The sequence below is a fragment of the Perca fluviatilis genome, chromosome 17 (genome assembly GCF_010015445.1).
Source record: "Perca fluviatilis chromosome 17, GENO_Pfluv_1.0, whole genome shotgun sequence".
In the NCBI taxonomy this organism is placed as follows: Eukaryota; Metazoa; Chordata; class Actinopteri; order Perciformes; family Percidae; genus Perca; species Perca fluviatilis.
In genome coordinates this window covers 33,708,706-33,735,597 of record NC_053128.1, presented here as the reverse complement: position 1 = coordinate 33,735,597, position 26,892 = coordinate 33,708,706, and the positions used below count along the sequence as shown (strand labels likewise).

At 42.2% G+C, this 26,892-nt stretch overlaps 1 protein-coding gene across 5 annotated transcripts in view; it reads right to left on the bottom strand.

Moving 5' to 3' along the window:
• The window catches only part of dmtn (dematin actin binding protein), a 36,469-nt gene extending 9,596 nt beyond the window's left edge, over positions 1–26,873 (bottom strand). Inside the window, exons 1-10 of one of the 5 annotated variants that reach the window (XR_005636627.1) lie at positions 26,641–26,871; positions 16,063–16,110; positions 14,113–14,193; positions 12,098–12,241; positions 10,458–10,502; positions 6,530–6,644; positions 3,952–3,996; positions 3,741–3,872; positions 2,959–3,059; positions 2,480–2,585 (exon numbers count right to left, since the gene is read on the bottom strand). Coding sequence is in view for 4 of the 5 variants with exons in the window: in XM_039779123.1 (XP_039635057.1) it covers positions 2,480–2,585; positions 2,959–3,059; positions 3,741–3,872; positions 3,952–3,996; positions 6,530–6,644; positions 10,458–10,502; positions 12,098–12,241; positions 14,113–14,193; positions 16,063–16,071 (778 nt within the window). In the remaining variant the exon portion in view is untranslated. Of the gene's footprint in view, positions 1–2,479; positions 2,586–2,958; positions 3,060–3,740; positions 3,873–3,951; positions 3,997–6,529; positions 6,645–10,457; positions 10,503–12,097; positions 12,242–14,112; positions 14,194–16,062; positions 16,111–26,640 lie in introns of all 5 variants that reach the window. The other 4 variants (XM_039779123.1, XM_039779121.1, XM_039779122.1 and 1 more) reach the window with 4 other exon arrangements.
• Between the last annotated feature and the right edge of the window lie 19 nt (positions 26,874–26,892).

The window sequence follows — 26,892 nt, the reverse complement described above, 5'->3', positions numbered from 1 at the left end:
TGGTGGAACATGTGGACGTTCAGAAGTAGTTTTAGTCGTGCAACAGAAGACTCAGATTGGACAGATAGTCAAACTCAAGGCCCGAGGGCCAAATCCGGCCCCTGGCATATTTTCATCTGGTCCATATATCAATTTAGGTCCACAATACATTTTGGCCCACCAAGTTTTTGTCGCGTTTTTAATGTTTTGCCACTTTTTCAGTGTTTTTTGGTGCTTTTCCGACTTTTGGGGGGGCTTTTTTAAGCCGTTTTTTTTTTCCCCAATGTTTCTGTCCCTTTTGCTACCTTTTTCCTATTTTGTTTTTCTATGATCAATAAGGAACTTTTTTCTGACTTTTTCTGACTTTATGTCGACCAAACTGTAAATGAGAAGACTTTATAAGACGGTCAAAGATATTTTACTTGAACTTTACATCTGGCCCTGTGTGGTGGGATTCTTATTTTCCAGTGTGGACCAATGCTTTTTTATTAATAAGGGAAATAATTCCACTAATGAACCCTGACAAAGCACACCTGTGAAGGTAAAACCATTTCAGGTGACTACCTCATGAAGCTCATTGAGAGAACACCAAGGGTTTGCAGAGTTATCAAAAAAAGCAAAGGGTGGCTACTTTGAAGAATCTAAAATATAAGACATGTTTTCAGTTATTTCACACTTTTTTGTTAAGTACATAATTCCATATGTGTTCATTCATAGTTTTGATGCCTTCAGTGAGAATCTACAATGTAAATAGTCGCATTGAATGAGAAGGTGTGTCCAAACGTTTGGTCTGTACTGTATATGTAATTTATAAAAGGTCTCTAGTGTCAGTGTACTGGCCGTGCAGTGGCTGCTTGAGCTTTTTCTTCAATCGTGTGTTGAACATGATCGAAGAACGCTGCTACGTCAGAGCGGCCAAAGCGTCAATAAGCTTCCCCGAACTTTCTGACAAGCGTCCTCGACAGGACGGCCAGAGCTTCTTTGCAGCTCAAGTCGGCGGCGGTGTGTATGTACAGTAACCGGAGTCTCGGGGGCAGCAACTGCAAAAGCCTGACCCTCCACCCCCCCCTGTTTATACCTTGACCTCGGCACTTCTAAAACTCGCTGATTTGAAGAACGCAATGACCGGTTGTGCTCCCGCAAAGTTAAAATTTCAGACAAATACTCCGGGGCCAGACCATTTAATATGTAGATATAGACTAGCGTCGCTGCAACGTGTAGTTACATTTAAACCGATTTTAACTCAGGTGAAAGATGCTCAAACCTCGAGACTTTCAAACATCAAATCAACATGTAATTTGTTAATATGTATTTGTGTCTAAATGACATATAAACATCTTTTCCTATTCTAGTTTGCCTGGAAACGCTTCCAACACGCTGGCGTGTCGCGTGAAAAATAGGCGTCGGTCCTATTTCTAGCAGGCACACATTTTTTTCGCCGCTGCTCGAGTCGCGCCGGAGACGTGCGTGTCATGCAGGCAGTGTGCACGCTCTAACCTGTTAACACGGGAGCGGAAATAAAAACGCTCACGCCACGCAGCCAGTGTGTAACCGGCCTAATCCTAATGCCTTCCAGGCAGCGCTGCCTGGAAGACGACGCTGGGGGCTTAAAACACCAAACACTGAACTGGAAGGTCAAGGATACAGACTAGTAAGTAAGTAAAGTTTATTTCTATAGCACATTTAAAAACAGCTCGCGCTGTACATAGCGCATTAGCCACAGGTTGATAAAATAAAAATAAAACACACGTACAAATCAGGGATTTAGGCTGTCGCTGCAACGTGTAGTTACATTTAAACCGATTTTAACGCAGCTGCATCAGTTGGCCTTTACTCGCAAAGCACGGCGCACGACGAAGCCAGCACATACCAGGGAGACGTAAGAACAGAAAGGAATGTGATTGGCTGGCGTGCGAGCGTGAGAACAGAAAGGAATGTGATTGGCTGGCGTGCGAGCGTGAGAACAGAAAGGAATGTGATTGGCTGGCGTGCGAGCGTGAGAACAGAAAGGAATGTGATTGGCTGGCGTGCGAGCGTGAGAACAGAAAGGAATGTGATTGGCTGGCGTGCGAGCGTGAGAACAGAAAGGAATGTGATTGGCTGGCGTGCGAGCCTAAGAACAGAAAGGAATGTGATTGGCTGGCGTGCGAGCGTGAGAACAGAAAGGAATGTGATTGGCTGGCGTGCGAGCGTGAGAACAGAAAGGAATGTGATTGGCTGGCGTGCGGCGTGAGAGAAAAAGGAATGTGATTGGCTGGTAGTAGCGAAAGATGTGATTGGCTGGCGTGCGAGCGTGAGAACAGAAAGGAATGTGATTGGCTGGCGTGCGAGCGTGAGAACAGAAAGGAATGTGATTGGCTGGCGTGCGAGCGTGAGAACAGAAAGGAATGTGATTGGCTGGCGTGCGAGCCTAAGAACAGAAAGGAATGTGATTGGCTGGCGTGCAAGCGTGAGAACAGAAAGGAATGTGATTGGCTGCCGTGCGAGCGCGGAGTCTTACTGGTGTGCAGGTGCGTTCTGTCGGGCAGCGACTGGGTCTTCCTCCGGAAGTGAACGGCCTTCTCCTTCTCCTCCTTCAGGATGAGCCGGCCCAGGTTGGACTTGATCTGGATTCACCACGGACACAGAAACCGTCATTCAGTCAGTCATTACCCCTGGTCATTACTCTCATTCCCCCCTGCTCTGGCGTTTCCCCCTCTCATTCCCCCTGCAGATTACTGTAACTGCTTTAATGTAAACATTAGTACTTTTAGTAATGCAGCAGGCCAGAGGGAACCCTGTACAGCTGTAGAAGCTTTCATATCCATAGATCAGCCAACTAACATATCCAAACTGGGCATTGAATCGGAGATGTAATGGATTCAGGAAGGCATTGATGATACCCCGCCCTGGTTATTACTGCGTGTGTGTGTGTGTGTTTGTGTGTGTGTCTGTGTGTGTGTGTGTGTGTGTGTGTGTGTGTGTCTGTTACCGACTGACCTTTTCCAGCTCTTGCTCCCGCAGCGTCTCGGCCTCGCCGGTCAGGTCTTCAAACTCGTCTTCCTCCTGCAGCTCCTCTTTCTTCTTCCTCCTCTCGATCTCTGCCGGAGTTCAAACGCAGCAAAACCACAACTTTCAGGGGTTGAAAACTCAATGTGTGTGTGTGTGTGTGTCTTTGTGCATGTGTGTGTGCACATGTATGTGCGGTGTATCTGCGTGTGTGTGTCTGTATGTCTGTGCGTGTGTCTGTGTCTGTCTGTATGTATGTCTGTGTGTGTCTGTGTGTGTGTGTGTGTGTCTCTGTGTGTGTCTGTATGTCTGTGTGTGAGTGTGTGCGTGTCTGTGTGTGTGTGTCTGTGTGTGTCTGCGTGCCTGTGTGTGTGTGTGTCTGTGCGTGTGTGTCTTTGTGTCTGTGTGTGTCTGTATGTCTGTGTGTGAGTGTGTGTGTCTGTGTGCGTGCGTGTCTGTGCATGTGTGTGTGTGTGTCGGTGTGTGTGTGTCGGTGTGTGTGTGTGTGTGTCTGCATGTCTGTGCGTGTGTGTCGGTGTGTGTGTATGTGTCTGTGTGTGTGTGTGTGTGTGTGTGTGTGTCTGCCATGTCTGTCGGGCGCGGTGTGTGTGTGTGTGTCTGTCTGTGTCGGTGTGTGTGTGTGTGTGTCTGTGTGTGTGTGTCTGCATGTCTGTGTGTGTGTGTCGGTGTGTGTGTGTGTGTCTGTCTGTGTCGGTGTGTGTGTGTGTGTGTCGGTGTGTGTGTGTATGTGTCTGTGTGTGTGTCTGTGTTACCCATGGCAGCCGTGGAGGGGGGGCAGGGCCAGTATTCGGTCTCTATCTTGGACGGCAGGTTGGGGTCCGGTGGCTGAGCTGCAGGAAACTTTGCCGACTGAATGACGCCAGTTCCCTCCACATGTTTAACATCTGGAGACACGCAGAACGTTAACCACGCGAGGAAGAGAAAACTCAGAAAGAGCCGCGACGAAGGTGAAGAAGACCTCACCTTGTTTGTAGATGGGAGGCTTCCTGTAGATGTTGGCTCCGTTATCTGAAAAGAGTTGAGATGTCACAGTGTGGAAGTCCAAGGCTGCACCCATCAAAACATTCTCATCTCCTATTGGTGTGCATCATTTATGACAACATTTAGATTGAAAATTCAAATCAAATGCAATCTAAATTATTCAATTAGTAAATGGCTTTTAAGAAATGCAAGTTTATTAATTTATAGACTGAGTCAGCATGTCTGTGTGTCTGTGTGTGTCTGTGTCTGTGTGCGTGTGTGTGTCTGTGTGTCTGAGTGTGTGCGTGTGTATGTGTCTGCGTGTGTCTGTGTGTGTGTGTATGTGTCTGCGTGTGTCTGTGTGTGTGTCTGTGTCTGTCTGCGTGTGTGTGTATGTGTCTGCGTGTGTGTCTGTGTCTGTCTGCGTGTGTCTGTGTATGTGTCTGCGTGTGTCTGTGTGTGTGCGTATGTGTGTGTCTGTGTGTGTCTGAGTGTGTCTGTGTGTGTATGTGCGTATGTGTGTCTGAGTGTGTGTGTGTGTGTGTGTGTGTGTATGTGTCTGTCTGAGTGTGTGTGTGTGTGTGTGTGTGTGTGTGGGTCTGTGTCTGTGTGCGTGTGTGTGTGTGTCTGTCTGCGTGTGTGTGTGTATGTGTCTGCGTGTGTCTGTGTGTGTGCGTATGTGTGTGTGTGTGTGTGTCTGCGTGTGTCTGTGTGTGTCTGTGCGTATGTGTGTCTGAGTGTGTGTGTGTGTGTGTGTGTGTGTGTATGTGTCTGTCTGTGTGTGTGTGTGTGTGTGTGTGTGTGTGTGTGTCTGTGTCTGTGTGTGTGTGTGTATGTGTGTGTGTGTGTCTGTGTGTGTGTATGTGTGTCTGATGTCGCACTAACACAAAACATGACTTCTTGTTGACAACTGGCTGTTTTAGAAACTGGAAACTCCCATTTTAGAAAGTTTAATGGTCTCATCATCAGTGTGACTTTGTAGCCGTTATATTGTCGGCTAGTTTACTGTAGAATCAAACATCAGATTTATAAACTACATGTGTTTAGTGTGCAGAAATCTTAGCGTCCTATTTTAATGATCTAAGCGTGCGGTGTGAAGCGCCTGGTGCAGGTGTGTTTAGGGCGTGTCCAAATCTACTTTTTGCTAGTTTGACGGCTGATAAAAGGGTCTGTGCGCCGGGCGCCTGGTTCTAAAGGGTTGTACTTAGTGTCTTCATTAATCAGAGGTGTGTTTTGGGCGTAACATGCAATCAACCAATCAGAGATCATCTCCCATTCCCTTTAAAAGCCAGGCGCGTTTGGACCTTGGAGCATTGCTGTTATGATGGAGGATTTACACCCTAATATTTTTATTTGTAATCTTCTGCATGTGTGTGTGTGTGTGTGTGTGTGTGTGTGTGTGCTGCTGTGTGTCCCTGTGTGTGTAACAAGCATAGTGTGTGTGCGCTGTGTACGAGCCTAGGAGCATTTTACTAATGCTCTGTTAAAATAACAATGAAATGCTGCGTTATTGACTTTAGACCAGGTTTCTGTTGGTCAATGGCGCGATCACTTCCCGCTGCCTCAAGATAGCAATACTCCCAGAATGCACCTGAACACACCTCCCTGTAAGACCAGCACGCCCACAATGCACCTGAACACACAGAGTTACTAGTGGAGTAACTAGTAACTAAAGCTGTACCAGATGAATGTAGCGGAGTGACTAAAGTAACTAGTAACTAAAGCTGGAAGAGATGAATGTAGCGGAGTGACTAAAGTAACTAGTAACTAAAGCTGGAACAGATGAATGTAGTGGAGTAACTAAAGTAACTAGTAACTAAAGCTGGAACAGATGAATGTAGCGGAGTAACTAAAGTAACTAGTAACTAAAGCTGGAACAGATGAATGTAGCGGAGTAACTAAAGTAACTAGTAACTAAAGCTGGAACAGATGAATGTAGCGGATTAACTAAAGTAACTAGTAACTAAAGCTGGAACAGATGAATGTAGCGGAGTAACTAAAGTAACTAGTAACTAAAGCTGGAAGAGATGATATGTAGGTGACTAAAGTAACTAGTAACTAAAGCTGGAACAGATGAATGTAGTGGAGTAACTAAAGTAACTAGTAACTAAAGCTGGAACAGATGAATGTAGCGGAGTAACTAAAGTAACTAGTAACTAAAGCTGGAACAGATGAATGTAGCGGAGTAACTAAAGTAACTAGTAACTAAAGCTGGAACAGATGAATGTAGCGGAGTAACTAAAGTAACTAGTAACTAAAGCTGTAACAGATGAATGTAGCGGAGTAACTAAAGTAACTAGTAACTAAAGCTGGAACAGATGAATGTAGTGGAGTAACTAAAGTAACTAGTAACTAAAGCTGTAACAGATGAATGTAGCGGAGTAACTAAAGTAACTAGTAACTAAAGCTGTAACAGATGAATGTAGTGGAGTAAAAAGTACAATATTTCTCTCTGAAATGTAGCGGAGTAGAAGTAGAAAGTGGCATGAAGAGAAAAGTCTCAGAACGGGACGGAGGAGTTTTATAACCGGGAAGTTCCTGGAAACAGACGTTGTGATTGGCCGTGTTGAGTGTGTGTTACCCGGTCTGTGGAAATGCTGCTGGCTGGCGCTGATCTTGCGTCCAGACTGCAGTTGCAGCGTGGATCCTCCAGGAGAACCACTCTCACTCTCACTCTCTGCTCCGCGCGCCTTCACCTGGAAAACACAAACACAGAAAAGGGTTACGTCTGTAACTGTAACGCAAGACGACTTTTAAAAAAATGTGGAGAACTAGAGGTGATGCAACTTTAGCCGACAGGTAGAATTCTGTAATAAAAAATAAAAAAAGCAGCCTTGTTCTAGTCTTGTAAAGGTAAAACCCTGAGGAGCGTTTCACAAATTAGCATCTCCTAGTGGTGGCAGGAAATAAGTCCTCATATCTAAACCAGACAAGGTAACGATCATGGTTTTAAACACTTCATTAAAGGTGTGAAACGGTCCCAGTTTGGTTAGGTCTAGACACCAAAACTACTGAGTTAACCCTTGTGTTGACTTAGGGTCAAATTGACCAGTTTTCAACTACTACTCTAGGGGAAGTGATATCTGTTCCTAGCCTAGAAATCCAGACGCCCCCTAGCGGCAGCAAATGAAATTTGCAGCCAGGGTCAGTCTAGCAACTCTCCGTTGGTTTGCGAACTGGAAAAACCAAACTTTAGTCAGGCCAATCACATCGTGTATAGAGTCGGTGGGCGGGGCTTAACATAATGACAGCAGAGTTGCGACGGTCCCGCATGAATTCCCTGCTACTTGAAAACAAAGAAGATGGCTGCTGCTGCTGCTGGAGAACAGCGGTCTTTGGAATCGGCTTTGGCCGCGCGCGACTCTGGAAGACTTGGAGTTCAGCTTTTCTTTGAGAAAAGAACAAAGAACGGCACTGAAGTCATTCTTAATAAAAGGAAGATGTGTTCGGAGTTCAAAGTTTAATCTATCAACTAGCGTTGCTCTGGTTGGTTGGAGCGCTATCCTATTGGTGCAGAGGGAATTTGAAATGGTGAGTTCCCGGACCCAACATCTGGATGTGGGGCTGGCGTGTTAACCCTTGTGTTGACAACACAAGGATTATGTACTTCCGTTTACTTTGTTGAGAATTGCTCTCTAAACAAGGGTTAATACAGCACCTTAGTTCTTGTTTGTACAGCATTTTGGTCAGCTTAAACTGTGTTTAAATGTGATCTAGAAATAAACTTTACTTACTTACTTACTTTACAAGAAACAGGGTTTAGAGAGCAATTCTCAACAAAGTAAAGGGAAGTACATAATCCTTGTGTGGTCCTTCGGGTCACTGGGACCCGAAGGACCACACAAGGGTTAAGCTACTTACTTCCTCCTTGGCTCCCATCAGAACTGCTACGGCCACTAGAGGGCGCCGCCACTAGAAACCTAAATATAGGTCAGAACGATGCTGGAACTAACCACTTATGGGGGCGTTTCTCAGAGGAAGACAGTCTCCAGACAACTGAACTACATGCCGCTGCAGAAGTCTCAACAGAGACGCTTTCTGTTCTCAGAGGCTGCAGGAAAACTGGAGGCATTAAATGTCACATTTTTAACTCTGTGATGAAGACAAAGCAGCGATTGAAACTCAAGAACTAGACAAGAATACAAAGACTCCAACCATTGTTTTTGTTTTTTAAAATGTCAGGATCGTGACCTGCTGCTGACTCACGATTCTGAATGGGTCACCGAGGGTTCGTCTACAGTGCACGGTGCACTAACCGCTAATTCATGTGTTTAATTCAAACACACATTGCTTGTTTAAACTCTAGTCTACATTAAATCTTGCGGCTTTACTTCTGCACCACAGCAGTCAAGAAAAGTCAGGATGAAGTTATGGATATTTGACAAAAAACTTAATAATGCTTAATAATAATAATGTATACTTTATTAATCCCGCAAGGGTAAATTACAATGTTTTCACTCTCTTGTTATTACACACATTACACACAGGCCTGAATTACACACACATGCTCAGTACCTCTACATGCACTAATGGAGAGATGTCAGGGTGAGGGAGCTGCCCATGGAAAGGCGCCCCAAGCAGTTGGGGGTGTGCTCAAGAGTACCTGGGCAGTGCCCAGGAGGTGAACTGTCCTTACCACCATACTTTGGTCCATATGAGGACTTGAACCAGCAACCCTCTGGTTCCCAACCCAACTCCCTACTGACTGAGCTACTGCCAGCCCCGAGCTACTGCTAGCCCCAATAAAACACAGCACGTGTGCTTGTTCTGGAAAGGTCTTTGACTATAACTTTTTTAGATTTGGAATCAATAGTTTGTCTACGGAAACTCAAGCCCGCAATTATGGTTCGGCAAAATTTAGAGGATAAGGCGCCCGGGCCATAGACGTACAGTACAGTTCGTAGGCTCTGGTGCACATTTTAGTTAGAAATTAAGTAAGTAAAGTTTATTTCTAGAGCCCATTTAAACACAGCTTAAGCCACCTACACATGATAGGCAGCAAAACCGCTCTGTGCCGGCCGTTCCATTGATTTCCTACGGAGGGGGAGGAGATCGGTGGCGCCCAACTAGTCGCTGCGCTACCCTTGGCGTTGAGCACCGCTCGGATTTACCACTTTGTGCTGCGCTCAAGTTCAAATTATTTAAACTTTGACTTAGCTGCCGCTGACCTTTCGAAAGTGCAACCAATGAGATAACTGCACTTTGTTACCTGGTACCTGCCAACGGGAAATAGCTTCCAGCATCAAATAGCTTGATGACGAATACCTGCGCTGTGCTTTGCTCTCTGCGCCCTGCCAGCGGTGTAGTCTACGTGATACGCAGGTATACGGAGTATACCCACTACGAAAGGTCAAGGATTTCCATATACCCACTTAAAAAAAATGTGAGGGTACCATTATGTAACGATGATTGTTTTGTGAGAGAACTTTCACACTTACGTTCATAAATTCACCGTCTGTGTTGCGAGTTGCCTAGGAACAACTACACTGCACATATTTGAAATTAACAAATGTTAATCACTAAAGTAGATATATGAAACGAAAAAGCAAACTCAAACTACACTCTTTCAGTGTTTTGGTAAGCCTGCCCCTGAAGCTATACTGCCGCTTCGGATGACACGGCAGCAGACGGTAACGTTACAGAAACTACAGAAAATGAGCCAGATGAGGCTGATGTTTTACGCTGTAACGTTACAAAAAACCTATGGGGTTGTCGCTCTGGGATGGGCTAGTCTAATGCTTGGAGGAAAAAATGACAGTATACTCACTACAAAAAACTAGACCACAAAGTAGAGGTGTGAATCTTCACTGATCTCCCGATTCGATTACGATTATCATGTCAGCAATTCGATTCGATATCTCGATGCATCACGATGTGTCAAATACATTTTTACTATTAAAGCCATGTAGGATATTTAATTCATAGCTTTTCAAGCTTCAAAAACCAAACATTCTGCAGTGCTCTAATACTAAATAAATTAGATACATAAAACTATACAGCACTGAGCACATTGCACTTCCTGAATGTGCAAAACATACCAGAATATGTAAACAGAAATGTTGTCAGGCCTACATTAAATTGTAAACGGAAATAATCGATTACAAGCCTGCCGATTATCGATGCAGCATCGTCCACAATTCAATGCATCGATTATTTGATTAATTTCAACACCTCTACACACCACTGCGCCCTACCTAGCAGTGCGCAGAGAGCAAATTGCTTATCATGTGTAGGCGGCTTTAAGCTGACCAAAGTGCTGCACAAAAAAGCACTAAGGTGCTGTTTAAAAGAACAATGAAAAAACTAAAATTTTATGTAAAATGGAATCACTTTCAAATGAAAACTAAAATGTTTAAATATGACCGTTACTTATTTACATATAACGTTTTCATCAAAGCCACAGGGAGCCACTGAAGATGGGATAAAGGGCCGCAGGTTGCAGACCCCTGAATTAGACAAACATACGTTAATTTCAGTTCAAAACTGAAGCAGTTGAAAGCAGCTCTTACCTCAGGAGACCTGGTGGAAGACGTAGGCGGAGGAGACAGAGATCGCTGCAGATCACAGAAACACAACAACGACACATTAGCACTCAAAATCATAAAACTACTCAGTCCTACTGCTGCCCACACTCGGGCCGACATCACAGGACAATGAAAACACAAAAAAACAGACTAAAAAACTGTTTTTATCCACTCGAGTTTTGAGTTGAAGGATGAATCGTGCAGCGAATGTCTTGTTTTGTGGTATGCCTGTGTTTTGTGCCTTTCCTTTTCAACAAATACCCTACCCCCTATATATATATATATATATATATATATATATATATATATATACACATATATATATAACATATATATACACATATATAACATATATTTATTTACTTATTTACCTACTTTGCCCTTTTACTGATGCTTTGGCAATGAAAGGACTGCTTCAATTTCGTTGTACATGTACAATGACAGACTATTATGTTCTACAAAGGCAGGGAGCAGTTATAATAATAATAATAACGATAATAATAATAATAATAATAATAATAATAATAATAATAATAATAATAATAATAACAACAACAACAACAACAACAACAACTTTATTTAATGTAGCACCTTTTACAGAACAAAGTTACAAAGTGCTTCACAAGAGTGAAATCAACCAAAGGCGAAGCATGTACGATACAAATCATATAGGACCGAACACAGAACCCTGAGGCACACCACAGGAAAGAGCAACAGATTCAGACATTTACAGACATAAACTGCAGAAACTATTTCCTGTCCAAGTAGCCGTTTAATACTATGACTTTTTTCAACACTATATTATAACTTCTTTGTGACTTTTTTTGACACTATATTATAACTTCTTTGTGACTTTTTTCGACACTATATTATAACTTATTTGTGACTTTTTTGACACTATAAAATTACCTTTTTTTGTCATATTTTTATAACTTGAAAAACTAAAATAGTTTTAATCGGGCAGAGGACAAAATATAGTTAGAGGAGTGTTTGAGGATTCTGGAAATACCTTCAGAACAAGCGTTTCTTGATGGTCTTCTGGGGTTTTCAAACATCGCCAGTTAATTATCTTTTACAGAAACAGATGTTTACCTCTGTGACTTACACGCTGAAAATATATAAAATGTTTTGAAGAAGATGTGGATGGTGGATTCTTTTGGGGAATGATTATAAAGATTTACAAAGAATATGTTTAGGGCATTTCCTCTAACTGGGATGTTTTGGGACCGATTGGTGGGATTGCTGTGGATGAAGTGCACACAGAGATACACTGGTAAGAGCCAATGAGGTTTAACCATGTATCCGCTCATTTAAATAGCTCACGTTACTGTATTGTGTCAACAGTTAATTTAATATTGGATGTGGAGTTTTCTTTTGCAGGGTGCAAATGTTCCACCAAAACAAGTTCCTTCCCGAGACTATTCTGCAGAGCCACGGTTGCTGCGTCCAGAGCTTAGCGCCGGCCAAGACCGTTGTGATTGGTTTAAAGAAATGCAAACAACCCAGAGCCTGTTATTTTCTCCTATCCCAAAATGCATCTGTGGTAGTAGCCAGACCTTACTCTGCGGCTCTGTTGAGATAGAGCTGGCAATGCGAGAATATATGTAACGTGAGTGTTTGTGTACTTCTCTGGGTGGAGCGTCGAGTGGGGAGAAGGTGAGGTGTGGTTGGTACGACATCAGGTCGGGTCTCTCCACCTGCAGGATGGCTTTGTCTCGGGGCAGCGCTGCCAGGTCTCTGTAGCCCACCACGTGGTCGTTCACTCGGGCCTGGACGCACCACACACAGGCGACGTGATGTGGAGAGTTTTGAGAGTGTTTGTGTGTGGAGACTGAGAAGTGTCTTTGAGCTGGTATACTGCATACAGGGTCCAAAATTAGCACTATCTAATCCAAATGCTGGTAAAACATGCAAGTGGCTTGTAGATTTGCTTCACTCACCAGCCCAAAAAACTATGGTTATCTATTGAGTGGCTGTTAAAATTTGAACATTCACTAGCAATTTGTCTTGTGCACAATTAAGGACCCTAAATTTTGGATCCTGGGAATTGAGCTCAATAGTGAGCGCCAACATCTCTGGTTCCAGAAGTGTTTGTCCCAGTTCAATATCTCCGTTGTTGTTTCATTAAATGCTGCAGACTGATCTCATGAAGTTGCGAATGAATGACACGCCAATTCGTATGCCATTATTGCCGTGTTGTCAAGACGCATACTCGATTTTTAGCGTGTTTATCAACGCCGTTTGGCCTCCATTGACTTACACTACCTTGAGTTTGCGTGTGAATTTACGCCGTAGCGAGTAGTATGAAAGGGCGAAAATCTGCGAAGGGAGGTTGGTCGGGGGGGAGGGGAGGATGAGTCAAACACAGGACTTTCACCCAGGAGACCGGGGATCGGGTCCCACGTGTCACGTTTCCTAAATCCAACCGTCCCATAATTTTTGTACTAAATCCAACCTGTCCGCTGTATACGGTGCTCAAAATGCATCCAGATAACACGCCAATTGGCTTAAGAAAGTGGGCGTGTATGTTTATGTGAAGTCATGATGTCACGTTGAATGCTGATAGAAAGAGTTTTGAGTCTGGAACCGAGCCAACCAGCTACGAGGTGAATCAGGACCATAAAACATTTGATTCTGCTAAAAAGAAAAAAAACGAAGGTTTCAGCTCCTGTAGAAGCATGTACAATGCAAATAATATGGGCTGAACACAGAACCCTGAGGCACACCACAGGAAAGCATCAGTTTAAGACATTTACAGACAGTAACTCTAGAAACAATTTCCTGTCCAAGTAGCCGGCGGGCCACGGTGGCCCGGCCACCATCTTTGTTTTAAACATTAAACATTTGATTCGATGCAAAAAATATATACAGTATAAAACGTCAAAAATGGCAAAGAAACAAGACTGTGTACAGAAACAATCAAAGACTTCAGTGGTAGCAGCTCCCTCTAGCCGTTCGCGGGTACGGTAAACATTTCCATGGAAACAGCGAGTTGGACCAATCAAAGATGGTCATGTGTTTTTTTTTCCATGACATCGCAAATCAAACCTTCGTTTCACAACCTTGTAGCTCAGAGTCAGTCTGCCTCGGATTGGTTTAGTCATTATGGCTGATAATCTAAATCCTTACGGAGAAGTTGAACGGGAATTTTACTTCCGGAACCACACTGTTGAGCTCTCTAAATATACTGAACAAAATTATAAACACTTTTGTTTTTGCCCCCATTGTTCATAAGCTGAACTCAAAGATATAATACTTTTCTATGTACACAAAAGGCTTATTTCTCTCAAATATTGTTCACAAACACCAGATACTGACTGGTTTTCAGACCCCCAGTAAAACTGCACATTTCAGAGTGGCCTTTCATTGTGTCCAGCCTAAGTCACAACTGTGCAATAATCATGCTGTCTATTCAGCATCTTGATATGCCACACCTGTGAGGTGGATGGATTATCTCGGCCAAGGAGAAGTGCTCACTAACACAGATTTAGACAGATCGGTGAACAATATGTGAGAGAAATCGGCCTTTTGTGTACGTAGAACAAGTCTTAGATCTTTGAGTTCAGCTCATGAAAAATGGGGGCAAAAACTCAAGTGTTATAATGTCATAATTTTGTTCGGTGTAAGAGTGTGTTGTTACCGTGATGCCGGTGGCGGGAGACCCTGGGGTGCTCGGGCCCCTGGAAGAAGGCAGGTTGACCGGGGTTAACCGTCCCTCCACCTGGAACACCGTCAGAAACATTTCGGAGCTGAAATCATTCCAGTTTTTTTTTTACAACGTAGGTCTTATGTAGAGATGTTGCGATACCAATATTTCCTTACCGATATCATTACCTGAACATGCGTATCGATTTAAATATCTCACGTTACTGTATTGTGTCAACAGTTAACTTCATTTAATATTGTATGTGGCGTTTTCTTTTGCTGGGTGCAAATGTTTCACCAAAACCAGTTCCTTCCTGAGACTATTCTGCAGAGCCACTGTCGATGCGTCCGGAGCTTAATGCCGCCCAAGACCGTTGTGATTGGTTTAAAGAAATGCAAACAACCCAGAGCCTGTTATTTTGTCCTATCCCAGAATGCATCTGTGTGGATTGCGAGACTACAATTCCTTTAATGCAAGATACAAGTTCCTCTTTCAGGAGACAATAGAAACAAAGAACAACAAACTTGACCTCTATATTAACCTGAGATCCATCATAACAAGGTGATTTCATGGGCTGATATTCAGGGATTCTTTGTGCTGACTTCATCGTGTGACTCCCCCAGCCCCACTAAATGATAAAAATCCAAACGGTGAGCTCCTCGGGGAGATTAACTATCTAACAGAGCCGTTGCTGAACACTATTTCATTGAATGTACCTCAAGCCCGGACAGAGTTGTTTTAAAAAGGTTTTAATGTTTGCTGCACAGAAAACACTCAAACTACAGTGTCTAATGTCCTTAAATGATTTTAAAGGTTATGTTAAAACCATAAAACATGAGTCCATCCACACGTGCAAATGTTTTAACTTATGGTACTTTTATTTAATTTAAATGCACATGAGATGTCTTTGCCTCTTTTGTGATTGTTTTGTGATTGTAAATAGTTTTTATATGTAACTTGTTCTGCTATCTTGGCCAGGTCTCTCTTGAAAAAGAGATTTTATATCTCAATGAGACTAACCTGGTTAAATAAAGGTTAAATAAAAAATCGTGTGACTCCCCAGCCCCCCGAAATGATAAAAATCCAAACAGTGAGCTCCTCGGGGACATTAACTATCTAACAGAGCCGTTGCTGCTGTAGCGTGTCCTGTAGTAAAGCTGCGAGCAGATATTGAGTACCGATCCAATACGAGTGTTAAACATGAAAAAACGCAAACAATGAATGCCACAGAACTTTCTTTTACCATCCAGATAGACAGTGATTCATAACAGAAAAAGAAACATACATTAAAGTAGATTTTCTTCAGGGCTAAATTACACTGTATCGGATCGGTGCATGAACTCCAGTACTCTAGTAGCGGAGGCATCTCTAATTTGATGCTGCCTTCAAATGGGCTCGTGTTTACAATGTTAAAATGACGGTGCTGTTACATTATTATCCTGAATAGAAAAGAGTTAAAACATACCAGAAAGTACTTGTTATATTTACATTTTTATGACTATTTTTTTAAGCAAAAAATAATCTAATAATAATAAACAGAGGAACAAATAGTCAAATATTTGTATTGAACAAACAAATCCAATTAAAATCGAAAAAATCTGATTCGGTATAGCCTTAAAAGTAATTCATACATATGTTAGTAAGCAAATGTGCTTTAAAGATTAGCTTTCTGTTTACGGTGATACGCGTTAGTCGTTGAAGTTACTGCAACGTTACCTTTCATTCTGAGTGAACACAGGTTCAAAAATACTGGAAAATATCTTTTCTACAGTATCTTATGAATATGTTTTGAAAGCAGTTTAGCTTTCTAACATGCTAGTAAGCTAATGCTGTTGAAGATTAGCTTGCTGTATACGGTAAGTTACGGTGCCGTTACCTCTGATTCTGAACAACACAGTTTAAAAAAATTGCCATTTATGAGTCTCTAAGAAGTTGATTGATTACCTTCTGCATGACTGGAGAGAAACCTTCTTCCTGTTTGGTTTTAACCAGCTGGAACAGAAACGAGAGAGAGAGAGAGAGAGAGAGAGAGAGAGAGAGAGAGAGAGAATCAATCAGCTAATGCATTAGCCATTACACAGCATCTTATCACAGGCTGACATTTTATGAACGAGTTTGGGAATGACTCATCGAAAAAGCAAAGTAATGAAATTTAATTTCCGCTGCACAACATTTTTTTCAGCAGGCATTTTAAAAGACGAAACCACGCTACAAAATGTTCAGCATTTTCCTAAAACAGCTGGTCACTGTTAGCCTGACAAGCCAGACCCACGTCAAGATGTTGGGTCTGGGAACTCACCATTGGCAGGGCTCAATCTGAGATTTCTAGGCTAGGTCACTGTAGTTTTTCACAAACATTACTCAAACGGGAGGAAATACTGCATTTGTTGAGGACTTTTTTCAAACTTTTTGGCAGATAAATAGCTTGTTAGCTTGTTTGCTAACGTGACAATAGAGACAGAGCGCAGTTAAGTCCCGCCCCCATCGGCAGGGGAAACAACTCTCTGCTCTCCGTTGACTTGTATTGCGTGAAGGTTGATTTTAGACCCCCTCACCCACTCTGATAACTGCTTTACTGCTGCACCACAGTCATATACAGTGATAAGACATAGTATTTTGTATCCTAAGTTTCTTGGACTGCAAGAGTAGAACAGCTTTAAAACGACGACACTGCACAACCTGAAACAAAAAGCTGTTCCATACTTTGAATTCAAATGTCAGTGATCGTTTAAAGTTTTAAAGTCTGCACATTCAGTTCATTTACAAATAAAGCAAAAAGGAGATTTGAGGGCACGGAACAATTATTAAAGCCCCAGTGTGTAACGTTTGTAGTTGTTCATTATCAAAATCTGTGTTGCCCGTTCACCAACTTGTCCTTTCTCATGAATATTGACCACCACCATCAATTTCAAGTATTCCTATTAGCTTGGAATTTAACATTTGCGTTTGCATGAACTGGGGTAGACGCTCCATATTCATGCTCCATCTTGAAATATGTTAGCTGGTAAGGGACATACAGGACATACTGCTCCGCCTTTCGCGTTTTCGACTCACAGCTGCTGCTAATGGGTATCGTCGCTTCCCGCTGCCCGCTGGTGGTGTCCGCGCCACTCTCCGACATGAACTCACGGATGTATTAAGAGAACGCCTGAACTCCTACAATGACGGCTGATAGAAGGCCTTTTGTACTCCTTCACTTTTTGAAGCGTGAAGGCTACCGTAGCTGCAGTACTGCGTGGCGAGAGAGAGTTGATTGCGATATGTGATCTAAACGCTAGATGGGAGTTATTCTTACACAATGTAGCTTTAATGAAAGAGGCCAAATTACTTCAGTATAATCAGCTAACAAATTACTTTACTGTACAACAAATTGCCTCTCGGGGACATTAAAGTTTTCTAAGTCTAAGGTTTCCTCCTTGTCCATTTCGTCTGCTAACAACCAACAGAAACGTGCCTAAAAGCTGCTGTGTGGTGATATTCGCTACCAACAACGTAAAAGAACACAGAACTTAAGTTTTTATAAGCTGCCGACCCGAAAAAATGAGCGATGTGACGCTTAAATTGTCCTTAAAAGTGGCGCGTTATGTATAAGCCTTGTCATGGTTTCTGAATACGACCTGTGTGCATGTATCTGTGGATTGGAGTGTTTTGATATTTTCACAATATTTATATAACACCTCTGCTGCAACTGCAAGCGCTTTTACTTAAAAAGACATGGGCATCAAAAACATGTACTAGGTTCTCCAGTCAGTGCCCTTGAGCAAGGCTCTGGATCAGATCTGGAGCTGTGATTGGCTGCCCACTGCTCCCTTGAAGGGATGGGTTAAATACAGAGAATGAATTTCACTACATGTATGTGTATGTGACAACAAAGTACCTTTACTTAATTACAATATGGGACCTTTAAAAAGTCAAAAAGATGTATGTTAGATTAGTCCAGTAATACCTCAGCAGCTTCCCAGTTTATTCATACTTTGACAAAGCTGTGATGAGTTGAGCATTTTTTCCATTTAACTGACAAATAACGTGAATTTTCTGTAACTGTAATCACAGCTGGACTGTTGAGAGAAGCTAATGGATCGTCTTTCCTTTTTTTTTGAGTTGCTTTCAGAACAAAACAACAGATCCTGTTTCACACGCACGGAGACATCGCGTCCCTCGGGGTGAAGGCCGGACTGGCGGAGACAAGGAGCCTGAATGTAAAAACAACACGATGACTCAGATTCAGGTTATCAAAGCGTCCTCGCGGGACGGACAGAGGACACAGGAGAGGAATTGATATGGGTGCTTGTAGCTTTCTCCAGAACCATTGTACCCCAAAAGAGGAGGAGGTTTCCAACGGGATGGCAGACAGCAGATGCACCAGCCACGTTTAAAGGTATGCTGTGTAGTGTTTTAAGTAGTTTATTAGCTCAAATCATTCAATTAGTCTTCATTCATAAATATGGCAGGGGCGTAGCACAACATTCTGGGCCCTGTAGAAAGGCATTTTCTATGGGCCCTTTCCCGCATCCACAGATATTCATTCTAGCATCTTTTTGGGCCCTCCTCACATGAGGGCCCTGGGTACTCAGTCCCCTTTTTCCCCACAGTCCGACACCCCTGCTCATTGGTGTAAAATTACCTCTGCCAATGATCTGACTTATCCTCGTACGCGAAGAATTTCTTATCTGTATTTACATTGGACGGGCAAGTCCAAGGAGGCTTCCATGTTGTTCCACCATTTTGAAAAACTCTAATCGCTGAGAGGGACATAAAGCACTAGCCGACCTGTCTAGCTAATCCACAACGCGCTTTCGTTCAGAGCCAGCGTCATGGGACTGAAACCAGCTGAAACGGAGAAGGAGATCAGTGAGAGGCGCTTGTCACTGCCCCGGCAAATTTGAAAGCATGCAACTGCCCTTTAGTTCATAATGGAGGATCAGACTTATGCCGAGCCACGGGAGAAGGAATCCTCGTCGCCAAAAAAGCCAAAATTGGAAGACATGTTGTCGTAGCTTCTTGGTACATAATGGCTACCGTAGTTGTTACATGCATTTGAAAAAGCGAGGTGCTAGAGAGCACTTTTAGTTTGAATGCAAAATACAAATTCACCGCTAGATGGGAGAAAGTCCCACACAGTGTACCTTTAAGTCCAAAGTCTGGACCCAGAGTTGCTCTGTAGTTGTCACATTTTAAAGTGGCTATATGTAATTTTCAGTTTGTGTTGATTCTAGCACCCGGTTGGACAAAAGCGGTAGTGTTTTTACCAAACCTGCTGTCGTAAAGGCCTATATATTTTGCCTTCCTACAGTTGCTTGATAAAAGCTTTCCACACAAACAAACGTACATGTGTCATTAGTATGAGAAAAAAACGAGATTTTAACTGTGTCGGGCTCGGGTCGGGCTCGGACATAAATATCTTAATGCCTGTCGGACGCGGGCCGGGCTCGGACTGAAAAATGCGGGCCGATCACCACTCTGGACCGGATCCCAAACCCTGTTCAACTGGTTTACTGTTGCACAGTGTTTGGGATCCGGTCCATTTCGCTTTGTGGATGTGAAACGTTCCAAGTTGGATTAGGAGCTACACGATATATATACTTCAAACTGTCCGGACCACAGAGTACAAAATATAATCTATCTATATATATCTTACTTACTTGTCTTTCTGTTGATAAAATGTTCCAAATCTTTTCCAAAATACATTTGTATGTTAACAATTATAAACCACATTAAACAACAGTTTCTCTTGCAAACAATCAACATTAGATTGAAATCATTGCAACACATCTTTGGTGGGTGAATTCAATGTAATGTCTTAAAGCAGAGACCTTCAACAGGGGGTCTGGGACCCATAGGGGGTCCTCAGAGGGGGGGCCACCAAATCATTAATTTTTCAAAAAGTAAAATGTCTTAAAATGAATCCAACATATTGTTAGCAAATCATTGAACATAGGCTTACTGGGCCATAGGTAAGACAGTTGTAAGACCCCTGCTATGGGACACTTCTTTTACCTTATTATTACAACAATATGTGTGGCATTGTAGTCCTGCTAACAGGAAATACACCATAACCAACATGAGAGCCTCTCTGCTAACGTCTCGGCTGCAGGAGGAGGATATCCTGTGAAACCCCTCCTCTTGTGTCTTCTCTTTCATCTGCCTCTCTCTTCTTCTTCCTCCATCTCCATCCCACCCTTCCCCTCCCTCCCCTCCTCTACCGTCTCCTCGCTGGCTGTTTATCTGCGCGCCCAGCCGGGCCAACGCCCAGCCAGTCCTTTAACAGTTATTGCTGTGGTTACCGTCACACCCCTCCCTCCCGAGAATCAACCAAACACAGCCGGGGAGCTTCACCTTCCCTCCCTCTTCCAACTATAATCTAACCATCATATGTCCTCAGATCAACCCTCCCAAAAAAAACACCAGATCAGTGAGAGAGGATATTTTTTACATATGTTTGACTTTCTTATACATTTTTTAAAAGTTGTATTATTTAGTCAAGGGGTGCCAGCCGCGCCTCTCTCCTGACATTTAAGATTGTCTTAATTTTATGTCAGTTGTTTGTGTATTTTAGGATATAAAATAAAACCACAACCGTGCACGTTAAGATGTACAGCCTGCACACATTGAAGGACCCTTTAAAGTTAAACCCAGCAAAAAAATCGACACAAATGCGCAATTCAAGGGCCAAATCAAATGGTCATATATTTATATATGCAAAACAATCAAAGCACTCAATATCCCACGGTCCCAACGTCCAAAAAAAATGTATTAACCAAAATCCCCAACACATTCTCACTCAATATTTTTATAGTGTGGTGTTAGTACTTTAACTGAAGTAAAGGATGTGAATACTTCTTTCCATGGGTGTATTAGTGAATTAGCTGCCTGTCTCTGAGTCTCTGGGGATGGACGGGTCCATCATCCATCATGTGACCGGCAGCAGTCTGAGTGCTTTCTGTGTCCGATAGTCTTCTTATCACTCAGAGCTTTTAACTGCCAGAGACTCTCAGCATGTGTCTGTGTCTGTGTGTGTGTGTGTGTATGTATGTGTGTGTGCGTGCGTGCGTGCGGACAAATGTGCCACACACACATCAATTAAACACACATCCTCAGGCAGGCCCGTATCCAGGATTTTAGCAATACTGAGGTCCAAATGTTTTATGGGGCAAATGTGCCTCGTCAGTAAGCGTCCACTAAAAGTTCTGTTGTTGCCGCTGACGGACTCAGATTATTATTCTAAGTGTCTGACAACATTATGGAAAGGATCCCTACAGAGATAAGACCTTTTAAAACCTATTTAAGACCTTTCTGTTTAACCAGAAACAGCTCTTAAGTCGCTAGCGCTAAACGCACCAGACTCCATATAAAAAGCAGTAATTTTAGCGTGTATAGAGCCAACATATTTTAACATGTAAATCAGTAAACTATGTGTTTATTTCAACCAAAACTAGAGTTGTGATGGTTGGAAAAGTGAAAAGACGACCCAAAATGGCTTTTCATAGTGTGATTTTTGTTTCTGTCGACTCTGAATGAAGTGTATTTTAAAATGCTAAAATTACTGATTATTTACATGGAGTCTGGTGGGTTTAGCGAACGCAACTTTGCAGATGTTTTGACGTTTAAAAAAAGGATCTTACGCTTTAACGGAAAGGTCGACCTCCTTAGAAATCATTCCCATAATGTTGTCAGACACCATGTCCATGAAAAGCGCTATACAAATTAAATTTATTATTATTAATCTGAGCCTGTCAGCAGCAAAAACAGAACTTTTTTTACAGGTTGAAAAAAACGGTAGTTACCATTTAAATCACTTTTTTTTTTGTTATTGGGAGGAGGGAGGGGAATAATCCTCAATGGTAGATATGGCCATGCCAGGCAAACGTCCAAAATCACACAGGACGGTTTAATGTCTACACTAATATTCTCTTAGTTTGTGTAAAGACAAAAGATTATTTTCATCATTGGTTAATGCGTGGCATATTTTTTAAAACATTTTTGTTATTTTTTTCCGACATTTTTGTCGCTGTTTTGCCGTTTTTATCCGACGTTTTTGTCGCTTGTTTTTTGTAATTCTTTTCCACTTTTTCCGACATTTCCCCCCAGGGTTTGGTACAACTAACCCAGACTATGGGGTAAAATATGGGCTTTTGTGTTCGTACTAGAACATGTTTACATGCATTAATGTAAAAAAAAAAACACCATTTTTCTCACACTGCCCATGACTGCTGCACCTGTATCACGCTCTGTATCATACAGAGCGCCAGTCTCTTTAACCCCTCCTCCCGAAAAAGCCCAGTCTGCTCTGATTGGCCAGCGTGCTTCCTGGAAACTCTGGAGCCTCCGCTCCGTGTTTCACTGGTTGAAGCTGAGCTACTGCAACGTAGTAGTATATACAAGTATATAGCAGGATTTGTACCGTGAAAAATCACCAATAAAGGCTTCAGTTACAGGTTTTGACGTCACACACACATAAACAACAATGGCGACCCTTGTTGATGCTGTTCAGACGCCGGTGATTAACGGTGAGAAATTGAAATAAATAGACATAAATAGGCAACGTCAAGTAATTCTGCACATTGTAATCAAAACAATACACATACGATTGTGTACTACTACAGGTTTGTTAAATGAAGCCCAAAATATGTCGCTGACTAGAAATCGCTAGTATCAGCTAGCGCTAGCTAATGTCAACGTTAGGTAGCCGTTAGCTAATGCTAGCTAACGCTAGCTAGAAGGGTTTGTCGTGACTTTTGTCTGGAACGCTACCAAGTCGTGACTTGAAGTTGTAACTTATGGGCTAAAAATTGTGTCTGGAACGCAGCAATTGTTTACTACCGTTAGCATGTAGTTACACGGGACAATGTTAACACCTTTTTAATAAAAAAAACACTCCAATCCTGCCTGCCTGGAGCAGATGACCAATCAGAGAAGGCCGGCTTAGAGTGGCGCAAGACTTAGCCGAGAGTAGAAAAAACTGTTGAAACCGGAGCATTCAGAATAGTTGGAAATCTGAACGTTTTAGCTCATATGAATTTGTCTAAAATAAGTTTACCCCATTATTTAAACATGAAAATCCAACATTATAACATTGTATATATGACAGCAAAAACAGAAAAGGAGAAACTATCCCCTTTAAAAGAGCTCCAAGATACAGACAGAAAAGTCAAAACTGTAAAAAATATCCCCGGTCTTATTGCTGCGGTTACCGCCACACCCCTCCCTCCCGAGAATCAACCAAACACAGCCGGGGAGCTTCACCTTCCCTCCCTCTTCCTACTATAATCTAACCATCAAATGTCCTCAGATGAACCTTCCCTTCGTATCCGTTTTTTAAAAGTTGTATTATTTATTCAAGAAGTGCCAGCCGCGCGTCTCTCTCCTGACATTTAAGATTGTCTTAATGTTATGTCAGTTTGTTGTGTGGTTAGGATATAAAATCAAACCACAAGCGTGCACATGTTAAGATGTATACAGCCTGTACACATTGAAGGACCATTTAAATCAAGATCAGATCAACCCTCCCAAAAGAACCTGACACCAGATCAGTAACAGACGATTAGCGTATTTTCCGGACTATAAGTCGCACTGGACTATAAGTCGCATTTATTTAGAAATGTATTTCACTAAATAAATAAAAAAAAGACCAAGAACAGACATTTAATGTGGAAAGGCAAGTTATTCAACTACACAACAACACGCAGAACAACCAGCCGAATAGGTGTCCGGTGTGTTAACGTAACACATTAACAGTTATTCAGCTACACAATAGCACACAGAACATACCTGGGAGGCTGGATAGGCCATATTAACACAACAAGCCAGTGAGTCCAACAATCAAGTTACCGGTAAGCCATGTCAGTCAGTATGAATTAACATTTAAACACATCTTAAATTATATATATTTTAGGGCTGTCAGCATTTATGCGTTAATTGCGTTGCGACTAAGGCCGGTTACACACTGGCTGCGTGGTGTGAGCGTGGCGTTTCTGTTGCGTTTCAGCTGCGTGGCGTTTTCTACGTCTTTGCACACCAGAAAGGTGTCTGACGCGGCGCTGCTGCTGCTGCTGCTAGCCTTGTCTGTACACATTTATGTTTCCCATAAACATAAACGTAAATATAAACTGATCTGATTACAGCAAAGACAACATCGGCAGTATTGACGGCAAAATAGGCTCCAGAATATTTCCTTCTGTGTTGACAGGTGACATATTAGATAATCTATTTTTTTATTACATTTATATCAAAACCTCGAGACTTTCAAACATCAACATGTCATTTATTAATATGTATTTGTGTCTAAATGACATATAAACATCTTTTCCTATTTTATTTTGTCTGGAAACGCTTCCAACACGCTTGCGTGTCGCGTGACGAATAGGCGTCAGTCTTATTTCTAGCATGCACGCGTTTTCTGAGACGTATAGGCAGTGTGTAAGCCCTATCCTGTTACCATGGGATCCGAAATATGAACGGACACGCCACGCAGCCAGTGTTAATTTGCTTTTAATCGCATGCCACCATTTATTAATTTATTTTACACTTGACTCGGCTTCGCGTCGTGCCTAACTACGCCCCTTAGCTGTTCTAAAATCACTAGAATCTACGGCCTCTTGCCACACCTTTACTTTATCATCAAGCTGCCATACTTCCTCCTAACACATCCTCCTGCTGCAGGCTGCAGCCATGATGGAGAAATGCAGCAGCAACGCAACTCTGAACGGCGCTTTTTATTTTCCAAAACTCCCGGACGGCTCGGTAGACAAGTCGAAAGCCATATGCACATTGTGTAAAGCCGAATTAAAATATCACCGAAGCAGCTTGAGCTACCACCTACGAGCTAAGCATAGTAGTACAGTTAACGTGACTCAGGTTGATGCTAGCGGGCTCAGGCAAAGCACTGTTGCTACTCGCTGACCTGTGGATGAAAGCAAATCCCAAAACATTTCTACACCTCTTGTGAAATGGGTGAAATAATAAACAAATACAAATCTTAAAGTCGAGTTCATAAAGTCACTTTCTTTGCATTCATTTGATTCCCAATCAAGATACACTGGTAAGAACTACTTTCCATTGTTATGTATTTAAAAACTGTTCTGTAATGCAAAATAATAGAATTTTAATGTGATATAACATGTGATTAATCGCGGTTTAAGAAAAGATTTTATCGTTTGACAGCCCTAATATATTTTGATATATATGTCGCACCTGACTATAGGTCGCAGGACCAGCAGGACCAGCAGGACCAGCCAAACTATGAAAAAAAGTGCGACTTAAAATAAATAAATACGGTAGTTGATTATAAATTTTGGTGATAAATGTTCTGGGAAAAGACTTTAGATGAATCGATCAGTTGATTGACAGACAAAAACATTTCATTTATTATTATTGATTGAATGTTTCAGGCTTTTCTTATAGCAACAATTTTACAATTTCACTGATTCCATGTTCTCAAATGTGAATATTTTCTTGTTTTCTTTGTGTTTTTATGACAGTAAACTGAATATATTTGAGATTTTGAACCAAAGGCTCTGAGACACTGCCAAAACGCATTATAACAGCCTTAAAAATAACAAATATTTGCTAGTCCCGCCTTCCTAAATGTCCCAGATTTGTCTTTAACGCTGTAAGTTGAATATATTTGGATTTTGGGGGCTTTTAGTCAACAACATATAAAATCTTAAGACATTAACTTGGATCTGAGGAATGTTTTCTGACAGTAAACTGAATATAAACTGAATATATTTGGGTTTTGAACCCTAAAAATAGCAAATATTTGCTAGTTCTACCTTCTTAAATGTCTCAGATTGGTCTGCTGAAGTATTTTTATCACTGTAAGTTGAATATATTTTTTTAATGACAGTAAACTAAATATATTTAAGTTTTGAACCCTTAAAATAGCAAATATTTTGCTAGTTCTACCTTCCTCAATGTCTCATATTTGTCTGCGGACAAAAATCTGAATATATTGGAGGTTTTTGGGACATTTAGCCAGGACAAAATATACAATTTAAAGACCTTTCCTTGCGATGTGAAGACTTATATTGACCGTTTTAGCTTGAAAATCACAATTCACATGATTGTATGTACACTGGAGCCAATTAGGAGCCTCATATCTGTTTATATCTGTCTAATTATCAGAATAAAACAGTGTTTATTATGATTATCTGTGTTGCGATGCAAGCAGAAGCTGTGAGGCCTACGCTGCTAAAAACATGATGAAATATTAAAACAAACTGCCCTATTTATTTTGATTTTATCCAGCTGATTTTGAGAGAAAAAAAGGTCCGAAATGATCCTTCGACGTTTAAAAACAGCATCGCACGCGTCCTTCAGGCTTCATAACGCGGATGATGGGAGGGAAAGGAGGGAGGAAAGGAGGGAGGGATGGAGGGGGCGAGGGGACAAGTGCGTCTGCAGCAACACGATAAAAACACAGCACGTATGTTCCGTGTAAGACTCGGCAAACACACGGGATCCGCTCCGTGAATAGTCTGTTTATTTTCTGTATTGTAATGTGGAGGAAAAGAAGCGGCTTACCTCCAAAACAGCGGGGAATAAAATCACAGGGTGCCCGAGGAAATCAGCCGGAATTCATCCAGAGACTGACGGTGACGCTCTCCTGCAGGAGGAAGGTGGAAGGAGGGGAGGCGGAGGGGAGGCGGAGGAAGAGAGGGAGGGAGGAGGAAGTGAGGAGGAAAGGCAGGAAGGGTGGAGAGGAGAAGGAAGGGGAGTTATGTGATGAGGCTGTGTGACCCCGGGAGGACGGATAGAGAGAGAGAGAGAGAGAGA